Source organism: Microtus oregoni, unplaced genomic scaffold (genome assembly GCF_018167655.1).
Source record: "Microtus oregoni isolate MIOR12 unplaced genomic scaffold, Mior012 000000F_ref0000247, whole genome shotgun sequence".
NCBI lineage: Eukaryota > Metazoa > Chordata > Mammalia > Rodentia > Cricetidae > Microtus > Microtus oregoni.
In genome coordinates this window covers 67207425-67229060 of record NW_024543059.1, presented here as the reverse complement: position 1 = coordinate 67229060, position 21636 = coordinate 67207425, and the positions used below count along the sequence as shown (strand labels likewise).

At 44.4% G+C, this 21636-nt stretch overlaps 1 protein-coding gene across 1 annotated transcript; it reads left to right on the top strand.

Moving 5' to 3' along the window:
* The first annotated feature begins 1452 nt into the window (after positions 1-1452).
* Positions 1453-20195, top strand: LOC121446608 (alcohol dehydrogenase class-3). Its single transcript, XM_041649332.1, has 9 exons — positions 1453-1566; positions 3638-3739; positions 5416-5557; positions 6074-6161; positions 10420-10639; positions 10754-11014; positions 16786-16921; positions 19555-19693; positions 19958-20195. Exons 1-9 carry the CDS (start codon positions 1555-1557, stop codon positions 19980-19982), a joined length of 1125 nt encoding a protein of 374 aa, XP_041505266.1. The 5' UTR covers positions 1453-1554; the 3' UTR covers positions 19983-20195.
* Positions 20196-21636: the final 1441 nt, after the last annotated feature.

The following is a 21636-nucleotide window of genomic DNA, read 5'->3' as shown; positions in this document are numbered from 1 at the left end:
TGCTATCTTCAGTCAAACAGACCCCTGACACAGCAACCACAGTTGCTGACCAGATGTCATAAGCCAGTCACTGAATGATTCCCACACCAAGCAGGGTCTACACCCAATCACTTCAAGAAACGCCTACCACAGCTGGAATTCCCCTAAGCAAGCTTTAAAAAGACTTGACTGTCTTACTCTTTTCCCCACAATCGGCGCCAGTCTGGGTAGACTCCAGCATGCTGATTTCTCTGTCTCCAGAAGAAAGCTGCTTTCCGCAATTGCTGAATTGATTTGGGATTCTGGCTCGAGCGCGTAAATGGACATCCTTGCCATCAACACAGACATGTAGAGAAAAGTCCCTTTAAGAGGAAAAGACAAGATTAGTTTGAAATGAGTTGAGCTTTAAGCACCATGAAATACGCTAATTCACACAGGTATCTAGTAGGCACTTTGCACTTCAAGCCTGGAGTTTAGGAAAGCCACCCTGATGGGAGACAGAATATCTTCAGTGTATATAAGTTAAAAACCAGGGGCTGGAGAGATGGCTCAGTGGTTAAGAGTATTGCCTGCTCTTCCAAAGGTCCTGAGTTCAATTCCTGGCAACCACATGGTGGCTCACAACCATCTGTAAAAAGGTCTGGAGCCCTCTTCTGGCCTGCAGACATGCACACAGACAGAATATTGTATACATAATAAATATTAAAAAAAAAAAAGCCAGAGTGTGAGTTAGGGTGAAATGAGGGATACAGTATCTTGAAGATCGTCAACTCTAAGGTCTGGCTTCAGTAAATAAGCCTTGAGATATACAGAGAATGAAGTGTTCTAGTAGGTTCGTTTCAACAAAAATTCCTCCCCATCCACACGCAGCATTTAGGATTCTGTCAAGAACGCAACATCCTCCGTCTCTCTTTGTCTACTCTTAAAACGAGCCCAGTCTGCTCCCTCATTCCCTTCCTGAAAATTCTTCTCCCCGTGTCCTGTGGCCCCTGAAATCCCAGGAACCGGGCAGAAGCAGCAACTGGAGCTCGGCAGTTCGTTTCTAGGAACTCCCTCTAGTGTTCCGAGTTCTCGGGAAACTCTGCCGCTGGGGGCAGTGTGGACGCTTCCAGAAGCACGGAGCACAAGGAGGGGGCGGGGACACGACCCGGAAAGCGTGGCTTTTTCCTCACGTGCTTCATGAGGGCACTCCGGTTCCCTCACATTATACTTCTCTCATTTCTAAGCCTTACGTACAATGACTGCACCAAGTTAGACAAGAAACTGCCACAGAGATGCTCTGAAGCGACTCGATCACGCCAGCCCGGAATAAAAAGCTTCACTGGCTCAGGATAAAAATCCCCGCCATCTCCATCTGCGGAGCGCGGAAACCAAAACAGGCTCCGCCCTTCCTGCATTAGCCCCGCCTCCCTCTCAAATCCCGTCCCTCCACAGACCCCCGCCCCCTACGCACGCCGCCTCTGCATCATACTCCGCCCCCGCGCTCAGCCCCGCCCCTCACGCACGACCCGCCCCTTCCCGGGATCCGCTAGACCTGTTGCTTGACGTTCTGCTCAGGAACCCTAACCTGCGAACATGGCGAACCAGGTATTGAAAGGCGCGATGGGCCGGAGAAGAGGAAGGGAACGCTCGGGGGTGCGCTGCCGCCAGCCCGGGAAGGCGAGCGCAGCCGCAGCGAGGGCGGGAAGGCTTTGTTTCGGTCCTGCGCTTGGGGAGCAACTTTGCTTTTTGCTCTGCTCGGCCCGAAGCCGGTTGGGAAAAGGCCCGCGGCCTTCACGCAGGCTCACGCTTGCAGGATGGCGGAGCTGGAGCACTGACCGTGCTCAAAACTACCAAGCAAAGTCAGACTGTTCCTTGGGCCTTTGCTTTCCGTGTGCAGCACCGTGTACCTGTTTCTTTAAATCACATCTTACTGACTTTCAAGTCCATCTCCAATAAACCCAGTGACTTGCAACCTTTATTCTGTCAACGTATTTCATAAGCATCAAGTAACCTAACAAAATCCAACCTTCTCATTAGGCTTGTGTCTGGGGTAAGGAAAGGCAGTACTGAGTGGAATCGCTTTGGTAGCTCATTACTTTAGATGCACGATAAAAAAAAAATTGCGTATGGAATTTTAAACTTGCCAGGAGCCATATTAAAAAAGAACACCAAATAGTTACAACAGTGTTTCAACATGTTATCAGTATTTTTAAATTGAGGTATTTTTTACTCTTCTAAGCTTTCAAAATTTACATTTGTAGCCGATCTCAGTTTACACTAACCTTTTCTAATGTTCAATAGCCACACATGGCAAATGGCTAATGTGTTAGCTAGCACAGTTCCAATAGATGATTGTGATATTTTTACATATCCCTCATTTAGATATTTCTTAGGATCCTTTCCACTGGGCAGTTTTGCACTAAAGTGGTGTTTTATAAGCTGTCCAAAGGAAAATATTATTAGGATACATGATAATAAACTTGTGGTTCCTTGAGTTACTAGCCTAGCCTACTGATAGGACCTGGGTGGGATTTTGTTGTTGTTAGCTTGGCTTGTCTTTTGTTGTGTTGGGGATCAGATCCAGGGCCTTGTGCATTCTAGGCAAGTGCTCTACCATTGAGCTGTATCCCTAGCTTGGCTCCTGTATCCTGTATTCTTTATTTTGTCCTCCTGTTTTTGTTTGTTTGTGTAGATAAAGCCAGAACTTTCTGTACGTGGGCCTTAAATTCACGGAGATCCTCCTGCCTCTGCCTCCCAAGTGCTGAGATTAAAGTATGCACTTCCACACCCAGCAGGACCTGTATCTTATCTGTTCTCAATTAAATCCTTGTGTGTGTGTGTGTATGCGCGCGCACCACGTGCATGCAGAAGCTTGTGGAAGTCAGAAAAAGACACAGGTTTTCTGGAACAGGAGTTCCATCTAGTTGTGACGTAGATGCGGAACCTGGAGTCCTCTGCAAGAGCAGCAAGTGCCATCTCTTCAGCCTTTCAAATATATGTGTGCATGCGTGCGTGTGAAGGTTTTTCCAGGGAAGGTTTGAGATGGGATCTTTCTGTGTAGCCCTGCCTGTCCTGCAACTTGAAATGTAGAGCAGACTGGCCTCGAACTCTTAGAGATCCAGCCTCTTAGTTGCTGAACTAAAGGTTTGCATCACTATCCCTGGCCCTTTAATTATATATTTTTAAGTATATTACTTATGTGAAACCATTTCACACAGAGGTATATGTTTTCTGTGAACATGTTTGCTTCATTTAGTTTTGTGTGTGACTGAGTGTGTAGTGTGTGTGAGTGTTTAAGCATGTTCACATGTGGGTACGGGAAGGGCTGAGGCTGACATCAGGAGTCGTCTTCTGTCACTCTCCACCATATGTGCTGAATCGGGGTCTTTCTCTTGAACCCCGAGCTCGCCAGCACAGGTAGTCTAGCCAGCCAGCTTGCTCTGAGGATCCCCTGGCTGCCATCTGAGTGCTGGAATTACAGACAGGCCACCGCATCCATGTATGCTGTGGAGCTGAGCTCTGGTCCTCATGCCTGCACAGCAGGGCCTTTACCCACGGAGCCATCTCCCCGGCCCTGGTACACTCTAGCGTTAGCAGTCATTAGTATCTGAGTTGCCTGTCGAGGAATCATTAATTTAGAGGGATAAACTGTTTACCACCTTTTCCCCCACTTCAGGTGATCAGATGCAAGGCTGCAGTCGCCTGGGAGGCTGGAAAGCCTCTCTCCATAGAGGAAGTCGAAGTAGCACCTCCCAAGGCTCACGAAGTTCGAATTAAGGTAATGTTACAGCAAGGCTCTGTGGGAAGAAGCATGCAGTTAGTCTCTGGATAGAGGAGTAGGCCTGAGGGCTGCAGAGGATAAACCCAAAGGGTGGTGTCCAGGAGGAGGCATCGGAAGCCTTCCAGCCATGGAATCACACAGCCCTCTCACCTGCCCTCCCTAGAAGCAGCCCTCTGGGGCTGAGAAGCCAAGCCTCTGGATTAGTGGACTACAGCGATATAACTTTTTATGGTTTGGGTTTAAGGCAGCTTTATATGATCCTCTCCTCCCTGCTAATCCCATAACTCACAGTGTGGTGCATTAAGTCAAAGAATAGACTCGATCTTCAGGTTTGCTTCCAGAAAACTGGGGAAAGGTTCTTGATTGATTAGAGCAATAAACAAAGTTCTCTTGCCTAGAGAGCATTAAAATGCCCCTGGTGGACTAGGTCAGGGTCCAGTGGATTTATTAGTCCCCTGCTCCTTACCTTTCACTGTGGCTAAGAAAAGAAGTTACCCCTGGAGAGAGGCAGAAGACAGCATTCCCCAGAGACCTTTGACTTCTTGACACAAAACTTCATTTTACCCTCTGTTCTGTGCTGGTTTTGGGTAAAAAGTGAATGCTTTAAAGTCAAAACCATTACATGTGTTCTGTTCCATAACATTCTGGAAAAATGTTTCTTTTCAAGGAAAAGAGCCATGGGTCTCTTGCTTTGCCCCCAGACACACCATGCACTGCCTGTGCCCCAAGGTTCACAGAAAGATCTGATTGAGAAGCACAAAGCCTAACGCTTTTCAAGGTCCTTTTCAGCCAAGTCTAAGACTCTGAAATCTCATACTTTGTGTATTTCTGTTCGTGTTCAGAAATTAAGCTGGTGGATGCTTTGCCAGTAAAGAAAGCAGTTTGTCCTAGATAAACGAAGATGAATAGTGTGGACACGGTGAACTTTCGTCCCCCAGAAAGCTGGTGACGTACAGAAAAGGATGGGGTACAGAGGACGGAAGCAGAAAAGCATAAATACGAACAAGATTTTTCCTTTAATTGATTTTTTTAAATGTATATGTTGATGTACCTCTGTGAATTTCTGTGTGCCAAGCGCATGCAGGAACCTGAGGAGACCAGAGGGCGTTGGAGCCCAGGGGAGCTGCAGGTAGTTGTGAGCCGCCTAATGTGGGTGCTGAACCCACACACCGGATCATCTGCAAGAATGGCACGCACTCTTAGTCACTGAGCCATCTTTTCACTGCGCCCCCTACCTTGTTTGAGTAGAAACTGTACTTCGGCCAAAAGACTCCATCCCACTAAAAGCTCTGAGTTTGGCGGAGACCAGACAGGCAGGCACCTCTCAGAAATAATGTCTTCTTAGGTATTACATTCCAAGTTAGGAAGCCGGCAGTGGGATGGCCTCCGCTGTTCGGATTCTCTTTATCACGGAAGGCACAGTGCTGGTGAAGCCACCAGCTTTACCTCTGCTTGCTCATATCAAAAGGGAAAATGGCTCTGTCGCACCTTCCTGCATATTAACGCACCACCATGCTCATTAGTACCAGGAAGTCTGCCGGGTCTAAGAATTGTAAACGTGCTAATTCTAGAGAAGTACAGTTATAAAGGAAATGTAGCTAGAAATTTACAAAATGTGCTGTCTGCAGCTGCATGTGCACACTTAGATGCTGTTTCTCTTGACGCCCTGGTAGATCATCGCCACCGCCATTTGCCACACCGATGCCTATACCCTGAGTGGAGCTGATCCTGAGGGGTGTTTCCCAGTGATCTTGGGACATGAAGGCGCTGGGATTGTGGAAAGCGTTGGTGAAGGGGTCACTAAGGTGAAGGCAGGTAAGGAAGGCATCTGATCCACTCATCTTGATTTTGGCTTGTTTCTGGTAGTGTTACTGATTAACCGTATCTATTTCTGAGCAGGCATCACCTACGGAAGTTGTCAGTTAATTTCAGTTATCTTGGAAGCACAAGTATTTGGATTCATTTTTTTTCCTCTTTGATTTTTCAAACTGCTTTTCATTTGAAACTTTTTATTTAAAACTGTCTTAAGTACATTACCAAAAGTAATTTTGGCAAGTTAAGCAAGAATTTATAGGGATGTGTCAATGAATTGGTGGTTTTGAAACATATCAACCTCTTGAACCTCCAATTATTGAGAGTTTTGTTTAGATCTTTGAAACTTACCTTTCTGTGCGTGGCTGGTTAGTGTCTGAACCATGCTCTTTAGATGACGTTTCTAGCCTTGAGGCCGTTTCTTTGCAGGCTGTGTCAGCTGACAGAATCAGGAAAACTGCTATGTTCACCTAGAGCCAGCCCCACAGTCAGGATAATAATGTCACGTTTGCTTCCTAGGTGACACTGTCATCCCGCTTTACATCCCACAGTGTGGAGAATGCAAATTTTGTCTGAATCCTAAAACAAACCTTTGCCAGAAGATAAGGTTAGTATCTTTTTAAAAATATATATAGCTCTTTCAAAAAAGCTAATGCGTGTGCATGTACTATGTGTCTGCCTGTTGCACATGCAGGGGTCGCAGCAGGACGTCAAAGAGCTCACACCCCACCTTCATCTTCCTCCCTGTTAAATGACAAGCTTTTCTTGGGGAGATATAACACATACATGTCTACTTAACCCACATAGGGAGCCCACAACAGACCAAACTATAGATACCACCGAAGCCCAGCTTGGTGAACCATGCATTTTATTAGGGTTTTTTACAAGGATGTGGGTGAGGGGTCACTTACAGGAGCAGAAATACTCAGATAGCTGCATTCCCAAAGCCCCCCCAGCACAGGAGACAGCTCACAAAGGCTGGGAACCTGGAGCACACTGCACAGCCTGCAGGTTAGAGGCTGTCCTTTCCAAGGGCCCCAGTTGGTCTGTACCTCTTCCAGGTAGCTGCTCTGGTCTGAGAGTCGTCTTTGCAGCTTGGCTCTCTTGTCTGAAGGGGACCCTTGCTCTGGCAAGAAGGGGCATAGTGAATCTGGTTAGTTTCAAGGACTTCCTGAAGCTATTTTGACTTGTTTACCTTCCTACTTAAGGAGCTTCCTTGCAGAATGAAATGTTTCAGTTTTAAGAGGAAACTGTTAGTACAACTTCCCTACCCCTTTCCTTTGAGACAGGGTTCTCTTACACTGAAGCTCTCCAGTTCAGCTGTGCTGGCTGGCCATAGCTCCTGGGTCTGCCTGACTCCTCCCCAAATCCACCCACCCACCTCCGCACTAGGGTTACAGCATACGGGTCAGGCCTGGTCTTTCACATGGATTCTGCACTTTGTACTCAGATCTGCGTGCTGGCACAGTAAGTGCTTTAACTGCTAGGCCATCTCCCTGGCCCTCTATTAATACAGTCTTACAATAAGAGATCTTAATGGCAGTAAGAATGGTGCTCCAGAGATGGCTCAGTGGTCAAAGCACTTGTACTAGCTGTCTTCCAAAGGACCCAGGTTTGATTCCTGACACCTACATGGTGACTCACAACCGTCTAACCCCAGTTCCACGGGAACTGATGCCCTCTTCTGACCTTGGGGCACTAGTCACACACATGGTGTATGTACATACCTACATACACACATGCAAACACACACACGCAAAACACCCATACACACAAAAAAATAATAAACCACAGCAAGTATTTGTGTAGGGACTTATTCAGTGCCTGTTGCTCAACACTCAGGAAATGGAGACAGGAGGTCACAAGAGTCACAGCCCAGACTTCAGATGTATGAAGCCTCCTTTCAAAGAGCCACAAAAGGATGGTAGGGATGGGTGGGTCAGAGATTTCTGAATACAGTCTCTTTCTGTAAAAGGCAGGTAAATTTGCAAGCAAAAACATGTATTTTTTTTTTTTTTTTTTTTTTTTTGGTTTTTCGAGACAGGGTTTCTCTGTGGCTTTGGAGCCTGTCCTGGAACTAGCTCTGTAGACCAGGCTGGTCTCGAACTCACAGAGATCCACCTGCCTCTGCCTCCCGAGTGCTGGGATTAAAGGCGTGCGCCACCACCGCCCGGCTAAGACATGTATTTTTAAAGTGAAATGAAGCCCTTTTTATGAGCTGCTTTATGGCCCATTGAATCAGGGTAATTAAAGCTACCTCAGGAGGGTTGTGTGAAGCCCAAAGGAGATAGATAACAAACTCCTTGACACAGAAAGAGTAGTTCTGTTGTGAGGTGGGGCACACCACTTGAGGACCCTTTGAGACTGGTTAGATCTTCTTTTCTTTGTTGCCTCTTTTGTTTTTCTAGACAGGGTTTCTCTGTGTAGCCCTGACTGTCCTGGAACTCACTCTGTAGACCAGGCTAGCCTTAAACTCATAGAGATCCACCTGCCTCTGCATGATTAAACGCATGTGCCACCATGCCTGGCATTTGTTGCCTTTTTTATTAGGATTGAACAAACATTAATACAGTAGTCATGGTACACAAATTGTGCAGCCCAATGAGTGTTTACATGCGTACATACGGCCTGGGTAAACCCTTCTCCCAGCACAGGAAGTGATCCCTACCAGCACCATCTGTGCTCCTTGTGTCCTTAGACCAATACCTGACTCCTGCAGAGGTCACACTGTCCTGGCAGCTTTCCTGTAGACCTTGGTGTAGTTGAATCACGAGGCATGTGCTGTCGGGTTTCCTGTTTGTGTCTCTGCACGGTGTCCAAGTTCCTACATGCCTGTCTGCTTTTGTGTTATTCTGTCGTGTTCCACTCCAGATAGCAGTGCGTGTTCGCTTGCCTGCTATTGGTGGACACTAGGTCATACCAGGGAGGGCTGTTGAAATTAGTGCTACATTCTTACCTGTTTTGTGTTAGGAGGAGTCCTGCGGTTTGCCTGGCTAAGATGTGAGAAGTACACACACAGCTTTCCAATGTGAATGGAAGAGTTTATACGCCTACAACAATGTATAGAAGGCCTCTTTTCTAATTCCTGTATTTGTTCATGTATATATTTCAAAATATTTATCTTAGTATCAGGTTATTGTGTTTATTAGAAATGATAAATGTTGGGGCTGAGACAATGGCTCAGTTGGGAAAATTCAGATCCCCTGAAACCATATCAAAGCCAGCTGCAGTATTGTGCAAACCACATCAAAGCAGTTGCGCAATTGTGTAATCTCAGCATGCTCTTAGGGAGATGTAGTAGGAGGGCCGCTTGTTTGTTTCCTGCTGCTCAGCCCTGAAATAATCACACAGAAACTGTATTAATTAAATCACTTCTTGGCCCATTAGCTCTAGCTTCTTATTGGCTAATTCTTAACATCTTAATTTAACCCATTTCTATTAATCTGTGTATCGCCACATGACTGTGGCTTACAGGGTAAAGTTCCAGCATCTGTCTCTGGTGGGGCTACATGGCTTCTCTCTGAGTCCGCCTTCTTTCTCCCAGCATTCAGTAAAGTATTCCCCACCTAACTCTGTTCTACCAGTTTCTTTATTCATTAACCAATAAAAGCAACACATGTACAGAAGGACCTCCTACACAGGGAGATAAAAGGAGACATGATAATCATTAGATCAACTCGCCCATCTAACACAGTAGCTAAGAGACCCTGTCTCAAAGAGGGTGGAAAGACTAAGAGCAACCTCAGGGTTGTCCTCCTCTGACCTACACACACACTGATCCCTCACACATTTGGTCACAGTGTTAATGCTTTTCTTGCCATACGTTCAGATTTTTGTTTGTAGCAATAATCTACAAGGAAGATGCTGCTGCTGCTCTACACTGTAGTGAGGCACCAGAAGCCATGCTTCATCCAGTGGCTAAGCAAGTGCTAGTTCCTGTCTCCTGTAAGATAACGGAGTTTGGGAGTTGTTTGGGGGGTCATTTTGCTTGTTTGATTTTCCCCTTAGTGGTAATCAATCACAGTCAAAGAGAAAGGCCAGATGTGGTGGTGCACATCTTCAATCTCAGCACTCAAGAGGTAGAGGCAGGTGGATCTCTGAATTTGTGAACACCCTGGTCTACAGAGCGTCCTCAAGGTTAACCAGGGTTAGATAGAGAATTCTTGTCTCAAAAAAAGGTGGGGTAGAACTCAGATCCTTGAGAAATGTTGCCCTGTTGAAGCCCCATGGAGAGGCCTCTGTTTTTCACTAGATGAGTTGGATAATTGTTTTGGAGTGTCTTGTATAAATTCTTATGAAGCTTTATTTGCTTCTGAGTGTTTATGAAATTTAAAAATAACGTCACGGAAGTTGAACCTGTTAAAATCACTTCAGTTCCAGTAGCACAACTTAACTGAGATAGGACATAGGTGAACACGGTGCTCACAGATGCAGATCCCACAGGACCCCGAAGCTGAGGACCATCATGGTCTTTGTAGGTTTATCTAGTTGGAATGCATCAGAATGGTGGTTCTCAACCTCTGGGTCACTACCGCCTTGGGGAGTCAAATGACCCTTTTTCATAGTAGTTACACATCAGATATCCTGAATATTTGATATTTATATTACAATTCATAACAGTAGCAAAATTACAATTATGAAGTAGCAGCAAAGTAATTTTATGGTTGGCGGTCACCACAACATTAAAGGGTCACACACAGCGTTTAGAAAGGTTGACAACCACTGCATTAAAAGTTAGGGCTTTTTGCCCTAGTATACCTTTCTGAGTATTTGTTGGTCATTGTTTTTGAAACTGAATTTTTTTCTATAGAGTTAAGGAAATGAGTCTACCCTTCTTTTTTCATTTTTCTTTTCCTTCTCTCTAGAGTCACTCAGGGGAAAGGATTAATGCCAGATGGCACTAGCAGATTTACCTGCAAAGGAAAGTCTATTTTTCATTTCATGGGAACCAGCACATTTTCTGAATACACAGTTGTGGCTGACATCTCTGTTGCTAAAATTGACCCTTCAGCACCTTTGGATAAAGTCTGCCTTCTCGGGTGTGGCATTTCAACCGGCTACGGTGCTGCTGTGAACACTGCCAAGGTAAGAGACTGGACTGGGCTTCGGCCTTAATTCAGAGAGACATTGCTGAAACAGCGGCTGTCCTGTGAGACCGTGACTCTTGGCATGCTGCTTACAGACTGTCTTTTGATGTAGGTGGAGCCTGGTTCTACCTGTGCCGTCTTTGGCCTGGGAGGAGTTGGATTGGCAGTGATCATGGGCTGTAAAGTGGCTGGCGCATCCCGGATCATTGGTATCGACATCAATAAAGATAAATTCGCAAAGGCCAAAGAATTTGGAGCCTCTGAATGTATTAACCCCCAGGATTTCAGTAAACCCATCCAGGAAGTACTCATTGAGATGACAGACGGGGGAGCAGACTACTCTTTTGAGTGCATCGGCAACGTGAAGGTCATGGTAAGTATGCATGCCTCCTCCTTTTGTGCTTACAATACTTTTTAAAAATGCAATTTCCTGAAGATCAAAGATTGTTTTGTTTTGGAAGGAACAGCTTTGATAGGAATTAATTCTAAAGAAAGCAAAGGATGGTAATAGCTTCTTGAACTACTTGGAACTATTTGAGTGGGAAATGATAGAAGTTCGGAAAGGGGAAAGATGAACAAAAAAATAATATTTCTTTGCCTTTTGAGTGTATGTTAACTGCTTATCTCATGAAATGAGAGGCTAAGTAGTATGGAGAGCATGAGCTTTGGAATTGGATATGCACACACATCCTGACATGGTGACCTGAGCAGAGAATGCAGATTCACAGACACAGGTGACCTGAGCAGAGGATGCAGATTCTCAGACACAGGTGACCTGAGCAGAGGATGCAGATTCTCAGACACGGGTAACTGAGCAGAGGATACAGATTCTCAGACACCGGTGACCTGAGCAGAGGATGCAGATTCTCACAGACATAGGTGACCTGAGCAGAGGATGCAGGTTCTCAGACACAGGTGACCTGAGCAGAGGATGCAGATTCTCAGACACAGGTGACCTGAGCAGAGGATGCAGATTCTCAGACACAGGTGACCTGAGCAGAGGATGCAGATTCTCAGACACGGGTAACTGAGCAGAGAATGCAGATTCTCACAGACACAGGTGACCTGAGCAGAGGATGCAGATTCTCACAGACACAGGTGACCTGAGCAGAGGATGCAGATTCTCAGACACGGGTAACTGAGCAGAGGATGCAGATTCTCACAGACACGGGTAACATTAAATAGTAAATTTCTTACAGTTACTTTTGACACCTTCTTGCACTATTTTTTTTTAGATTTATGTGTATGAATGTTTTGCCTGTGAGTATGTATGCATACGACATGTATGCTTGGTGATCACAAAGTCAGAAGAGAGCATTGGATCCTCAAGAAGTGGAGTAGTGGATGGTTGTGGGTGCTGGGATCTGAAACCTGGTCCTCTGTAAGAGCAGAACGTGCTCTTAACCACTGAGCTATCTCTCCAGCCCTAAAATCTTTTTGAGTTCTGATTTACTTTTATTTTTAAACTGATACCTAAAAGCATAAAGCTTGCACGTGATCAATCCTTTATGTACTGTTTACGTCTGCCTAAATGGGGGAAACTATCAAAACTGTCTAGCTGTGTTGAGTATGAATAGCAGCTGGCAGACACTCGGGCTGTGCTGCAGCAAACATGGGGCTGCACCATTCCTGTTTGTGCCAGAGGCCCCCGGTTCTCCCTGATCTGTCTCATCATTCTCTCCCATCCTCTCAGGAAGTTGAGTTTATGAGGAGGAAGTCACTCTTAGGAAGCGGAGCTTTAACTTGATGAGGTCTTTGCATGTGTCTTGGCATGGCTCCATTAGTTAACCGTCTGTGTCTCCTCGGTGCCTGTCTGACTTGGACGGACGCATGACTGTGGTTTGGTGGTGAAGAGTGAGTATTGGCTTTTGGAAGCTGTATTGGTGGCGCACATTCTAGGTCTTCTCATCAAGTCAAAACGAAAAATAACATGGTCCTTCCAATCTAAAAGCTCCCGTGGCTCCAATCTAGTCCTTGGTCTACTTCACCAGTGTTATCTTCTAGTCATATTTCATATTCGAGATGAACTTCTAGAATCTCTCCGGGAGCCTTCTTTCTTCCCTTGCAACACTAGTGTGTCTCTTGTGACCCTGGCACTTCATGTACACAGACTGAGTTTGCTGAGCCTGTCCCTGTCCTAGCTATGAATCCTGATTTGCATCCCAGGGCCTGGGCACTTGAGGCCACACTCCGAGCAGCTCCTTTCTTACCTCCTTGGACTTCACATTGTCACAGATGCTTGCAGAGCCGTGTTTTTTTGGACCTTCTCCAAAATTACTGAGAGCTGATGGCACATTTCCATCTCTCCTTCCTGTCTTTCCCCTCCTCCAGAAACCATCATCCCTGTTAGAGCCACAGTCCCCACCTGCACCATCCTTAGTTACCTGTTTGTTGTAGGAGCACCAGCCCTTTGTTCGTCCGGGCTGCCCAGCTGGCTTACACCGAAATAACCACACAGAAATTGTATTAATTAAATCACTGCCTGCCCCATTATCTCTAGCCTCTTATTGGCTAACTCTCACATCTTGATTTAACCCATTTCTAATAATCTGTGTCACCACAAGGTCATGACTTGCCGACAAAGATTCAGCATGTCAGACCTGGCCTCCATGGCGACTCTCTCTTGACTCTGCTTTCTTCCTCCCAGAATTCCGTTCTGTCTTCTCCGCCTACCTAAGTTCTGCCCTATCAGGCCAAGCAGTTTCTTTGTTGATTAACCAATGAAAGCAATACATAAACAGAAGGACCTCCTACACCATTTCCCCTTTTCTGTTTAAAAAAGGAAAGGAAAGCTTTGACACAGTAAAATTACATATAACAAAACAGTTATCGCCAGGCGGTGGTGGCGCACGCCTTTAATCCCAGGACTCGGGAGGCAGAGGCAGGCGGATCTCTGTGAGTTCGAGACCAGCCTGGTATACAAGAGCTAGTTCCAGGACAGGCTCAAAAAAACCACAGAGAAACCCTGTCTCGAAAAACCAAAAAAAAAAAAAACAAAACAGTTATCAAGCAAGAATTACAGTTACAATGTTCATATCTATTTTATCTTTTATCATAACAAAGGAAAACTATAACTATTCTTCAGTCCATCAAAGACTCCAGACAGATATAATATTACCTAAGTAAACAGGAAGTGCATTATAAACAACTTCCAAAACTCTAGAATTGACAGAGACATCTTGCTGCCTGGACATTTACCTAAAGTTCTTCTGTACCACTGGGGCATCCATCTTCAGCCTACGGGCCCATAATATCCAGCAGACTTTCTCATGAAACTGGAAATTTTAAAGACAGTTCAGTCACATTCTTCTGTGTCCTGCAGAATGTCTCACAGACTCATGAAGCAGGAACCCCAAAGGATCATCTCACCTTTAGGCATGTTTAGCAGTCATCTCTCTGGCTACTGCATGTCCAGTGAAGCAATCCAGGCAAGAGCAGTTTCTTGTCCAAATAGCTAGCAAACTCCATAAGGAGCCTCTTCAATGCCCATCTTCTTCTTGAAGTAGATTGGTGCTGCCAGGAACAGACGTGTCTCATTGTCATGAAAAGTCCTAAGTTATTAAAACATCTGAAATGCCATATTCGGTAGTCTTTGAAAGATATGAAGAATGCCTGTCTGAAATATATCTATGCACATCTAAAAAATCTAACATGACTACAAACTTGACTATTATAGATAATTATCTATTAACCTATATTTCTTAATTATACATTACATTTTTAAATGAACTATATAATCACAATACCTTAATCAAGCAGAAATATACATTAACAAGATTGACCTTAAATTTATATCAATAAACCAAGATTTATATCTGTGCAAATTATTCATCTCTATATCATATCCCCCTTTAAATGTAAAGAACATTTATAAGCAATATTTGGGAATATGGACGAAGTTATTTCTTTCCAAACTTCTTCCTGCTGTACAGGGGCGCTGTTAATCAGGTCCTTCATGGTGTAACCTGTGTACCAAGTTCATCACAGTCAGCAGCTGAGTGAAGTAGTTTTCTGAGGGTGTTTGCGGCAACCTTTCAGGAGGGCATGGTCTATCATACCATATTGGTCTAGAAGCAGTCCACAGGGTCTCATCCTCTGTGAAAACAAAAGAAGAACCTCTTTTCCAAAGCATCATATCCTTAAACCCAAATTCTGAAGCCAAGATAACTTTATAATATACATGCTGGATTAGCTTAGCAGCACATATAATGAAAACTCTCTCTCTGTACTTAGCTCCTTCACAGTCAAAAAATTTAAAAAAAACACAATAGTATACAGAATCCAGACTTTCTGTGAATTTTTCATTTTTATGTGGTTTATTTTTATGATTATCTTTACTGTCTCTTTAAAGACTTTACCCCTTTTGTGAAAACACTGACTTTATGACTGTATACTCTTTATCTTTTTTCTTCCTAATCTACGTACATTTATTTAACACTGTGACCCATTTAGAGGTCTTTTATATCTGAATCTGTTCCATTGCATTGTCTTTAATTCTCTACTGTCTTGAAGAGCTTTTAAAATGCTAAGCAGCTTGGTTACAGCTGCTCTGGATGTTGGCTCCACCTCTCCAATTTCAAAATGGTGGATGTACCATTTTTGCTAGCTCTGGGGTCGCCAGGTAGGAGCCACACTCAGCACTTTAACTCTGATAATGAGCATGCAGCACATAAACTCTTTTTTTATCTGAGTTACAGCCAAATCTGCCACGCAGAGCACTGAGCAGCCAGGAAACATCTCTGTGAATGGCAGCAGGAATCCACCATGCTCTCCCACCAGCCCAAGCCTGATCTTGCCATCTGCCCAGGGAGGAAGAGCTGAGCCACGGGCATGATCTCAGATACTTTCCTCCCGACCACCTGGGCCCACAAATGCTCCATAGAAATGCTTAATAGCTGGCGTTTGTACTGGCAGCATAGCCCAGGAAGCCGCGTTTTAAAACCCTGCGGCTTGGGGGGGGGGGGGGGGGGTATGGCTGCTGAGTCGAGAAATTCTCTCTTAAAGGAGCTATGGCACACCACCAGCAGTGCTAAACTTTATATTTCTGTCTAGAATTCTTTTTAATGCCCTCTCAGGTTTTACATGGAGTCAGTTTACCACGTTGGGCACCAATCTATTGTAAGAGCACAGGCCCTTTGTTCGTCCTGGCCGCCTGGCTAGCTTACCTGTTCTTCTCCTTCTACTGGAATCCAAATTCTAGAAGCTTGAGAAATCTGTTTAAGCCTTTCTCCCTCATTTGGGTTCTCTACTGGCCCTTTTTAGTTCTTCCTAGGTGGCACTGGGTTTGATCAACCACCCCCCACACACACACACCCCCACCCCCCCCACCCGCTACCCCAAGAAAAAACAATCACAGTAAGTGGTTACCTTGTTTTCTGCAGCTAATGAGCAAGCTGAGGCCAGAGGGGTGTACAGCTCAGACAGCTCCTCCTCCTCCTGTCCTTTGTAACCTTTCTGACTACTGTCATTCTTACTGGAGTGAGGTGTTGTGTTGTGGTTTTGAGTCTCAGTAGTGACCAGTGATGCTGAACATCTTTTCTCGTATCTGCCATCTTTGTCTGCTTTGGAGAAATGTCTTTTCTTATCCCTTGAGACCAGGTTGTTTGGCTTTTTGTTGTTGAGTTTTTAGGGGTTTCTTGTAATTTTACAAATGATCTGTGATCTGCATCTACACTCTGTTGTTCTCTGCTGTGCAGAAGTCTCTTTTATTTGCTCCGCTCAATCTGTTTATCTTTGCTTTCACTTCCTATGTTGTTGATCTTACCCAAAAAAATGTTCCCTGTCCCAATGTCTAAGTATTTCCCTTATGTTTTCCTGTAGTAGTTTGAAAGTCTCAGGTCTTTTTATAGTTGGGTTTTATAACTCATGCGAGAGAAGCAGTCTAGATTCATTTTTTTTTTTAGGATAGAAATTTTAAAAAGAAAGTAGCTATCAATTTATTCAATTTTCTTATAGTTAGGTTAATTTTTAAAGGTACTTGTTAAAATATAACTGCTCAGTAAAATTAAAATTACTAAACATTGAGTTTGAGAACTTGTTGCCATTTTGTAAAATGTGTCACCCGTTCCCCCACTAGGTTTCTGGGGAAAAGGGCAGTGTTGGTGCAGCTTATGGACACCTGTGATTGTGTCTTTGTTCTTGCAGAGAGCAGCCCTCGAGGGGGTGCACAAAGGCTGGGGAGTCAGTGTGGTGGTTGGCGTAGCTGCTTCAGGTGAAGAAATCGCCACTCGCCCATTCCAGCTGGTGACAGGACGCACGTGGAAAGGCACTGCCTTTGGAGGTAACGCAGTGGACAAGTAGATTTTCTCTCCTGTTTCCATTGGCATAATTTAAATCTCAGTCTCATTTCGTGTGTTAACACAAATCATCTGGTTGTAGTTCTTTCTTGATTGTTTCATGGGAGGCCTGAAGAGACTTTCAGAGTCAGTATTGGCCGCTGGTGCTGGGGAGGCATTCGGCTTCTTCTTAAGTAAGGAGAGCCAGACAATACAGGACTTCAAAGACCAAGAGCCAGGTGTAGGGGTACAGCCTTTAATTCCAACACCCAGGAGGCAGGGGCAGGTGGAAGGCCAGCATGGTGTACACAGTGAGTTGCAAGACAGCCAGAGATACACAGTGAGACCCAGTCTTTTTTTTTTAATTCTTTTTTTTTTTTATTGAGAAAAGGAAAAAAAAGTATCCGCCTCCTCCCAGCCTCCCATTTCCCTCCCCCTCCTCCCACCCTTCTCCCCCTCCCCCAAACTCCTCTCCTCCTCCCTCTCCAGTCCATAGAGCAGTCAGGGTTCCCTGCCCTGTGGAAAGTCCAAGGTCCGCCCCCCTCCGTCCATGTCTAGGAAGGTGAACATCCAAACTGGCTAGGCTCCCACAAAGCCAGAACATGAAGTAGGGTCAAAACCCCATGCCATTGTCCTTGGCTTCTCATCAGCCCTCATTGTTCGCCATGTTCAGAGAGTCCGGTTTTATCCCATGCTTTTTCAGTCACAGTATGTATAACCCCAGCAGCACAGACATTAAGGGCAACATTGAATAAATGGGACCTACTAAAACTGAGAAGCTTCTGTAAAGCAAAGGACACTGTCATTAAGACAAAAAGGCAACCTACTGACTGGGAGAAGATCTTCACCAACCCCGCAACAGACAAAGGTCTGATCTCCAAAATATATAGAGAACTCAAGAAACTAGACTTTAAAATGCTAATTAACCCAATTAAAAAATGGGGCACTGCTGGGCGATGGTGGCGCACGCCTTTAATCCCAGCACTCGGGAGGCAGAGGCAGGCGGATCTCTGTGAGTTCGAGACCAGCCTGGTCTACAGAGCTAGTTCCAGGACGAGCTCCAAAGCCACAGAGAAACCCTGTCTCAAAAAACCAAAAAAAAAAAAAAAAAAAAAAAAATGGGGCACTGAACTGAACAGAGAATTCTCAACAGAAGAAGTTCAAATGGCCAAAAGACACTTAAGGTCATGGTCAACCTCCTTAGCAATCAGAGAAATGCAAATCAAAACAACTTTGAGATATCATCTTACACCTGTCAGAATGGCTAAAGTCAAAAACACCAAGGATAGCCTTTGCTGGAGAGGCTGTGGAGGAAGGGGTACCCTCATCCATTGCTGGTGGGAATGCAATCTTGTGCAACCACTTTGGAAATCGGTGTTTCGGTTTCTCAGGAAATTCGGGATCAACCTACCCCTGGACCCAGCAATACCACTCTTGGGAATATACCCAAGAGATGCCCTATCATATGACAAAAGCATTTGTTCAACTATGTTCATAGCAGTATTATTTGTAATAGCGAGACCCAGTCTTTAAAAAAAAAAAAGAAGAAGAAGAAGAACAACAAGAAAGAAACGAGAGAGAGAACAAGAATTAATGAGAAAGAGGTTGAAGGCAGGCTGGGTAAACTGCCCAGGGTTTCTTGTGTGAATTTAGGTGTCATTTTAATACTTAGAGAATGCAACCTCACTTAATATAGTCAGACTTCTTTCTGAATAATGCTAGTTTTAGTAGTACCCAATACATGATCCTAAACTAAAGTAATGACAAAAGTTTTTAGCAAAATTAAAAGCTATCAAGCTGATGATCATTTTCCCCTGGTGTCGTCATAGGAGGGATTTAGTCATTTGGCATTATCTAACTATGGGTAGAAGGTTGGATAAAGTCTTTTTGTGGTGCTCAGCTGGGGAGAAATATCAAAACATGTCTCACAGCCCAACTATTGTGAATGAATGATTTCCATACTTCTTACAGGCTTTCAAAAAAACTCAATGGACAATCCTATCCTACCATCCTTATTAGGGGGAAAATATCCCAGGCATTTTGAATGCTGTTTAAGAGAATGTGTGTTGAGATCCCATACCATGTATTATATCAACTTTTTTGAAACCCAGAATAAAAGCCTTGGAAACTGCTAAAATGAGGGCATGACCAAAATTTTCTTCTTTATGATTATATGTTTACCTTAGAAGGTGTCAGTTTGACTAACTGATTCTAGTATCTGGAAGTCTTTATTTAAGTGGCATGTGCTCCTGGGGGCACCATATTCCAGGAGCTGATTTGAAAGGGCCTTTGAAGCCAGAGTAGCTAGGCAAGTACTCTCCAGCAGAATTATAAACTATTTGTTTTTGAGGCGGGATGACCTTCCTGCCTCGGCCTCCACTGTGGCTGGCTTTTCAGGCCTGTGTCATCCAGCCCAGTGTTTAGTAGCCCTAAAATAGGAAAAGAACAATTAACTCTAAGTGTTTACTTTTTCACAGCTAAGGATGTGTCTGACTCTTCCTCTGTTCCACAGCAGTTCTAAAAAGGTTTCCTTCATCTTGAATCCACATAACCTCTGAACTGTCTGGGCGTCACCCAGGAGAGGAACGTGATTAAATATATTGCAGAAACTTATCCTTAAGAATGTGGTTTCTTTTAGGATGGAAGAGTGTGGAGAGTGTCCCAAAGCTGGTGTCTGAATATATGTCAAAAAAGATAAAAGTTGACGAATTTGTAACTGACACTCTAACCTTCGACCAAATCAACCAAGGCTTCGACCTGATGCACTCGGGGAAAAGGTGAGCTTTCAGTTCAGCTGACAGTGGAAGTGGGAGGGACAAGCAGAACTCGTGGCTCAGAGGGAGCAGGTGCCTGCTGTCAAGCCCAGTGACTGAGTTCAGTCCCCATGACCCACATGATAGAAGAGAACTGATCTCCACACACATGCCAGGGTGCACACATATACATACACATAGAATAAATAAATTAATGTGATTATAAATAAATGTGATTTCTTTTTTAGTTCATCTTTCAAATTTTATTATTCTTGCTCTGTCTCACAGCATTCGAACCGTTCTAAAGATGTAAGTTCAGAAGAGAACACTGTCCTTCCTGTACTTTTTCCTGTGATCAGAAGAGAACAGACTGATAGATCTGCTTCAGAAACTACTAGGAGTGCATGTAATCATGTCTATAATCAAGGACAAGGCAAATAATCAATCACAAGTCAGTTTTCTGAACTCTCCACGTAAATAATTGCTGCTCAAGAAATATTTTAACATAATAAAAATACTTTCTGCATTTGTGAGTAAATTGAACATTTTGTCGTCTCTCTTTAGGCTGCCTGGTATGCAGTCTAGAAACAATGCTAACCCAAAAGAAAGGCTAATTTTTAATTCATCCACATAGGTTTAGTTAATAAGCCAAGATTAGAATATCCTTTGTCTGGAAATACCGATTAGAAACATACACTACCAAGCAGTCAGTAAACTTGTTTAGGCAGCTGGTTCGGTGATACATCCTTGAACTGTGTTGACAACAACCAAGTGGCCAGGTGAAGTCAGCTGCTTTTGGTAGAATTATGAGAACAGAACGGTGCAGTGTGCTCTGTCAGCTGGACACTGACAGCTGCACATGTGGTAAATACCGCAAGTCAAGGACATGACCCACAGGATCACCTCCTGCCTAAATGTCTACTCAGCTACTCCCATAGCCCAAAATGAGGCCATGCCGTGATGGCTGCAGAATGCTCAGAAGCAAGAACTGTCATCTCACTTAGGGCTCAAATACTCATTTGAGTTGAAACACGTAGAGTCCACCTAGCTACCGATAATGCAAATCGCTTCAGTCACATTGTCCTGTAAGCTGTTACTAAGCTGTGATGTCAGTGCAAGCGGGTGTAATCTCTCCCCTAGCCACACAATTCAAATCAGATCCCTGGTATCCTGGTCGTGTGCTTCTCTCAAAACATGATAGTACAAATGTGCTTACCAGTTTAGTACAAAGACGATGCAGACAAGTATCTGTGGCTTGTTCTGGAGGTTGGGTGTGGAATGTGGAACAAGAATAACAGGGCTGAGAGCCTCAAGAAAACACCCAACTTAAAGCTTTACCCATCTTTTAAAAGCTGTACATAGGGATTTCTCAAAAGTTTCTTTCAGTAGATGGCAATTCACAGATGCTCAACTGGTCAACATGCAGAGAATAACTGGATTGCTAACCCTAAATGAGATGTATATACTTCATACCCCTCCAAGGCTCAGAGACTTTGTGGAAGATGGGGTAGAAAGATTGTAAGAGCCAAAAGTGGTGGATGGTTTCAGGCCAACTTTTCCAGACACAACCTAGAAGCTGCACATATGAACTCACAGAAATTTGTGACACCATACACAACTCATCACATGATCAAGCCAGGAGTCCCAGCTTGAAGACACGCAAGTGAGCACAAAATTCCATCCCTAGCCAAGGAGTGGCATGACCCCTGCGCTCACATTCTAGGCCAGGCCTCCACTCTTGGCAGTAGAGCAACACAAATTGAACTCAATGAGTTTAAAGTGGAAGAAAACACAAAGTTGGGGGAAGTAGGAAAATGAAGGTGGATCTGGGTGGGAGGAGAGTGGTATACCAAAACACACTGTATCAAATTCTCAATTCCAAAAAAAGTTATTTAAATAAGACTCTAGCCTGGCGGTTGTGGCATGCACTCTTATCCCATCAGAGGACAGCAGATCTCTTTAGTCAA